This window comes from Chiloscyllium plagiosum, chromosome 25 (assembly GCF_004010195.1).
Source record: "Chiloscyllium plagiosum isolate BGI_BamShark_2017 chromosome 25, ASM401019v2, whole genome shotgun sequence".
NCBI lineage: Eukaryota > Metazoa > Chordata > Chondrichthyes > Orectolobiformes > Hemiscylliidae > Chiloscyllium > Chiloscyllium plagiosum.
The window spans coordinates 23,886,725-23,893,488 of record NC_057734.1 but is presented as its reverse complement, the minus strand read 5'-3'; the positions used below and the strand labels follow the sequence as shown (position 1 = coordinate 23,893,488).

Sequence of the window (6,764 nt, the reverse complement as noted above, 5' to 3'; positions counted from 1 at the left end):
AGCACATGCACACACCCCAAAACATACACCAAACCCCCACACACCCCAAAACATACACTGAACATGCACACACCCACACATCCCGAAACACATGCGCGCACACACCCAGAATCGCCCACCCATACAAATCCCAAAACACAAGCTGAACATGCACACACAGACACACATACACCCTAAAACACACACTGAACACCTGTACACCCCAAAACACGCACTGGACATGCACACACCTCACCCAAAATGCACAATGAAGACACACACACAGAGCACATGCACACACCCCAAAACATACACCAAACCTGTGCACACCCCAAAACACCCACTGAACACGCACGCACCCACACACCCCAAAACACATGCTCACACACACACACCCAGAATCGCCCACACATACACATCCCAAAACACGCCCAAAATTGCCCACACATACACACCCAAAACACACACTGAACATGTACACACACACACACACCCTAAAATACACACCGAACACCCGTACACCCCAAAACACACAATGGACATGCACACACATCCCTAAAACACACATTGAACATGCACACACACACCTAAAACACACACTGAACATGCACACCCCAAAACACACACTGAACACGCATGCACATACACCCCAAAGCACACCGAACATGCACACACACACGCACACCATACACCAAACCTGCGCACACCCCAAAACATACACATACATCCCAAAACACACACTAAACATGTACACACATATACACTCTGAAACACACACACACTGAACACACACACACACACACACACACTCCAAAACACACTGAACACGCACACCCATATTCACCCCAAAACACACACTGAACACACGCGCACATACACACTCCAAAACACATGCCAAACACGCATGTGCACAGACACACGTGTATATATGGCCCCAAAACACAAACACCCACAAGTATGCACATGCACACTACTGTAATCAGTGACACAGACAAGGAGCAAGAATGTTCCTTATTTATCAGATTTTGGGAAATTAAGGAGTAATGTCATGCTCCCTGCAATGACACATTAATTCCCCAGTTGCATTTGTAGACAAAACCAAAGAGTCACAGCCACAAAAACCTCTTGAAGTGGACAGTAGCAGTGCCCCAGTGTGGATATCAAGCCTAGTCATTCAGTGGTGGAAAATGGCAAAGTTCAACTGTGAATGGATATGAAGCTGGTCAACAAGACAATAATTTCCGACAGATATCTCCTTCATTCAATCCAGCAGAATCATTTCATTACTCCACAAAGCTCAACACATGACCGAGTTATTTTCAGATAACAGGAGTGAAGTGAACCTGATATCTTACATCTTTTGTTACTGATGAAGGTGTGTTTCAAAGCCACAGAGTGCCCAGTGAGCTACATTCAAGCATACATCACGTCAGACATTGAGGACATGTTCAGCCTCTTTGACAATACTGTCCGTGGAGGGGAGGAAGCAGAACATGATCAGTTGTTATCAGCAGGAATTGCTCAACTCAGTGGTCACACAACAAATAATATTGAATGTGTTAGACACAAATACACAATCTCTGCTCGTCCTCACATGTTTCAACCACATGTGAAATGTATGTCACTACAGCTGCAGCAGGAAGTGCAGTTAGAACTGTAGTCTTGCATACATTAAAAGAAGCAAAAGACCAATTGCTTGACATCATGGCAATTGTTGGAAACTGACTTAAATACTCTTGTGAACTGCAGGAAACACCAGCCCATATTTACATTTGTGAACATTATAGATCTCTATTGTAAACAGTCATACTCCATTCCAATTATCAAGAACTGTTAGTTTCATCAGGATCCAATCATTAACCTCAACGTATTTTCAAATGGGCAGATCATCTTCATCAGTACAAGTTAGAGGATGAATATCTCAAGTTTCTTTTAACTGATGAGCTGATATGCCTCACCTCATTACTGTCACAGGCAGTATTAGCAATGGCAAAGCAACAGGCAACATTACAGTGATTTCACATGCAGCCATGATTCTCGTTACTTAAGAAAGGTTGAAGGCAGAATCAGCAACATAGAACATAGTGCAGAAAGTAATCCAGAACCTAAAAATCAAATGGCCCTGCAAAATGAAGTAAGGGCTGGTCCGGTAATACAGATCATGCAAGGGCTTGTATTGTTTGATGACAACTATATTGCATATAGAACATGAAAGGTTTTCAGTAAAATTCTACAGCAAAGTGTTTTGCATCTTGCTGATAAGAGGCATCCAGGTGTTGCTATGATGATTCAATCAAACAGTCTAGTGGCCAGCAATAAATGGGAAAGTTAATTCGGAATTGTGTTGCATTTATACTCAGTGAGAGAATCTTATCCCATGTCCTGCATCTCTACAACAGTGTCCATAGCCAACAAAACCATAGCAACAACTCCCAAGTAGATGATTTGATGATTCTGGAGAAGTGCAAGAGCCCCTAGCAATCCACATTTTTTTTTGCTTGTTCATGGTGAATATCGCAAATGATAGTAAATCACTAAACAGATTCCACCACAGTCATTGACATTGTTGTCTCGTCGTTTACAAGCTAGGGTCTGCCTGAGGCTATCATTACAGGCAATCGACTGCTGTTTGTTTCCAGTCTGTTCAGAGTTCCTAGCAAGCTCCAGAATTCGCTACAATCTGGCGTTGTGATACCACCCGCAGTCAAACGGTGGTATCAAGCAATTCCGCAGGGGGATCTAGGACAAGCTGAGAGCTATTATTGCCTGAGAGAAAATTCAGATCCTACTCTTAACTAGAAAGATGCCAGTCAAACTTATGATTGGCCATAACATTTGATTGCCACTGACTGTTAAGCCATCACTGCTAGACAATATGTGTGAAGAAATAATGCAGTAACAAGGTAAACAAAGTTAAAAATCACACAACACCAGGTGATAGTCCAACAGGTTTAATTGGAAGCACTGGCTTTCAAAGCACTGCTCCTTCATCAGGTGGTTGAAGGAGCAGCGCTCAAAGCTAGTGCTTCCAATTAAACCTGTTGGACTATAACCTGGTGTTGTGTGATTTTTAACTTTGTCCACCCCAGTCCAACACCGGCATCTCCAAAAGGTAAACAAAAGCTTACTTCAACAAGTGAACAAGTGCAAGGAACCATGATTTGGATTTGGAGACTGGATTCACATCAAATGACTAAATCATGACTACAAACTCTCTATCGCTTCTATCAGGAGAAATCAAACAGTTGTTTAATGCCAATGCCTACCTGTTAAATAACAACACAAGAAGGAATGCAGCAAGCAGACCAGGATATTTTCCTTTTCTAATGAGTGACTGCCAAATTGATTATCCACCTCATGAAGCTGATCGCATGGAACCACAACGTCAGGCCCAAAAACAACCTTCACATCTCAAACACTATTCTCTACTTAGTAAAAAATGATATATTATCTGTACAGTGTTTAAATTGGTTTAGGTTGAAATTTGGTCCTTTAATTCTACAAAGGAGAAAAGGTGTCATGTTCATTTGTTTAGTGTTTGATTATGTGTGCATGCTGTTCCTCAAGCCTGGGTATGGTTGCAAAGTGAAATCAAAACTAAGCTGAAGGAAGCAGCTGGAAGCATGAGAGACTTTCATCTTGGGAAGACAAGTCATGTCCTGTGTGTTTGCCTTCCAGTAACCTCCAACAGTATCAGATTCCACGCAGCCTTGTCGTCTGCAGTTCCACTTGTGCACTGCTGTTGGACACGAAGCGATGACAAATCTTTTGGACTTGACAACGTGAATCCTCAGAGTTTAAAAGAGGAAACGTTGGAGATTCTGCTTTTGGGCTTTTGAGCAGAGAAAAGCAAATGGTGGGAATGTGAAGAACACAGCCCCAGCTTCTGGAAGTGACTTCCAGAGGTGAAGCTGTTCTTCCGGCTTCCAGCTGTGATACTTTCATGAACATTTTGTGGGCTAGGGCTATCTATTGTCCAGACCCAAGACAAATGTGTGAAGAACAGTGGCAAAAATTAAGTCCACTTCTAATTAAAATAAGCAAGAACTGCACCTGAAAATGACAGATATCGAGAGGATTGGATTAGTTAGATTATCTGACTAGTTAAACATACTCTGGATTTTGGTTGAATCTCATTAATTACTTTGAAAAAAATCAGGTTGATTAATTTGGCTTTCAATGTGTAGATTTCTCTGATTTTCAGAAGTTGCAGTTTCTAATCAATGTATGAGGCCTTTACAGCTACCAAAAGAAAAAAAACATTGTTCCAATGCTGCACCACATTGAATTCTACTGAGGTGTGAAAGAGTTTTTTAATGCTTCTGCTTCTCACTGGTCGCCTTGAAGCATCAACTAATAAACTTGTCTAAATCCACTACTTCTAGTAATTTGTCTTTAGTGTAATATAAAGCAAATGCACTTGTTACAAAATTATGAAGGAAGTTCATTTGTCAGAAGCTATACATCCATAAGTGGATTTCCTATAACATCTATAGTATGATGAGTATTAATAAAATCCATTTGTGTGCTGCATTTTGGCAGTAACATTGACAGAGTAATGGTGATGCTACTGTCTTACAAAATAATTAGTCCTGTGCAACATGTTACCATGTCGATAGAGTAGATTTGTTCTTTGCAGGACAGAATGGAAGATTGGAAAATAATTGGGTTTCTTCTCAATGTTGCCTCTGTCAGGTGCTGGGTCTATCCCAGGGGAGTGTGAGTGATATGCTTTCTCGACCTAAGCCATGGAGTAAGCTAACTCAGAAAGGTCGCGAGCCTTTTATCCGCATGCAGCTGTGGCTCATTGATAAGTTAGGCCAGAGTACCCACCCTCCCCAACCTATACAAGGTAAGAGACCATTTTCATTTATTTTATTTGCAATATACATAGAAACCCTAAATGTACAGTCACTTGATCTTTAGTCCACATATCCTAGATATGTTCTCTCCCTAATTCTAACTTGACACTTCAGGTTTTCATGAAGTATCAGTTGATTCTCTTTCAGTGGTTTAATTGGTTTTCTTTGATTCCCCACAGCTTTAAAATGGAACCTTTTGGGTGTCAGCCCTTGCAAATGGTGTGACAAAACATGACCCCCCCCACCCTTCCCTTGTAAGCTGAATTTTGGATGTCCTACACTGCTACATTCTCATTGAGTCAGTGTGACAGAGTAGCAGATTTACCCCCCGAGTTTGTGATAAAAATTGTTGTTTACCATTCCAGAATGCAATGTACCTGCTTGCACAGCAGCGAAAATGTACATAATCAATCATTCATGTCCTGAGGGGTTTAATTGACATTTTGATTTTTCTGATGAAGTAAAGATTAACAGTAAATTCCACTGCAAGAAATCTGATACAGCATTTCCAACAAACCTTCCTTTTCTTGGTTGCAAAATCCTTTATTGCTTCCCAGTCAGGATTCCAAAATGACTTGAACAGGAAAACCATTTTCAGATCTAGTTTACATTTCAACATTAACCATGAAGCATAATTGACTCATATCAATATGAATGCTGGCAGAGGCAAAAAGACCTGATGAACATGTTCTTCACGATTCTCCAACATTAAAGTTCGCCATTTAGCATGTAACCTCAATTAGAACACACATGCATTGGCACAAGATCAGATAAGTGCATAGAGATGCAAGGTATCACCTAAGATTTGTATCAAAAAGTGACATGTATCCCTGCTATCAGAAGGATGTAGTGAAACTTAAAAGTGTTCAGAAAAGATTTGCAAGGATGTTGCCAGGGTTGGAGGGTTTGAGCTAAAGGGAGAGGTTGAATAGGTTGTGGCTGTTCTCCCTGGAGTGTCGGAGACTGAGGATTGTATAGAAGATTATAAAATCATGAGGAGCATGGATAGGGTAAATAGCCAAGGTCTTGGCCCCAGGGCAAAACTAGAGGGCATAGGTTTAAGGTATAAGGGGAAAGATTTAAAAGGAACCTAATGGGTAACTTTTTCACGCAGCGGATGGTGCGTGTCGAGAATGAGCTGCCAGAGGATGTGGTGAAGGCTGGTACAAATACAACATTTAAAACATATCTGGATGGGTATATGAATAGGGAGGGATATGGACTAAATGCTGGTAAATGGGACTAGATTAGGTTAGGATATCTGGTCGGCATGGACGAGTTGGACCGAAGGGTCTGTTTCTGTGCTGTACAGCTCTATGACTCTATGACTGTATGACTCAAATTCACATGTTTCAACAATCTTCGGATCAAACATCTTTTGATTAGAAATTGAAAAGCATGGTACTTAGTTTCTAATTCTTCCTTGATGGAATAGGTGCAAGGGGATCAGACGGAAGAGACTGCAAATTGAGGGGGTAATGGAGGGGAATGCCTCATTAAAATGTACCAGCTTTGTGTATAAACAATGGGAATCCATTAGGTGTGACCTCAGTAGTCTGCAGCAGGTGAGTTCATAGAGTCATAGAGATGTACAGCATGGAAACAGACCCTTTGGTCCAACCCGCCCATGCCGACAAGATATCCCAGCCCAATCTAGTCCCACCTGCCAGAACACGGCCCATATCCCTCCAAACCCCTCCTATTCATATACCCATCCAGATGCCTCTTAAATGTTGCAATTGTACCAGCCTCCACCACTTCCCATGACAGCTCATTCCATATACGTACCACCCTCTGTGTGAAAATGTTGCCCCTTAGGTCTCTTTTTTATATTTCCCCTCTCACCCTAAACCTATGCCCTCTAGTTCTGGACTCCCCCACCCCAGGGAAAAGACTTTGCCTATTTACCCTATCCATACCCCT

General features: G+C 41.6%; 1 protein-coding gene across 1 annotated transcript in view; it reads left to right on the top strand.

Annotated features, from left to right (window-relative positions):
* Positions 1–6,764, top strand: part of cux2b (cut-like homeobox 2b) — a 325,807-nt gene that overhangs the window by 289,551 nt on the left and 29,492 nt on the right. Inside the window, exon 18 of the mRNA XM_043715266.1 lies at positions 4,675–4,831. Coding sequence (XP_043571201.1) covers positions 4,675–4,831 — 157 coding nt within the window. The remainder of the gene's footprint in view (positions 1–4,674; positions 4,832–6,764) is intronic.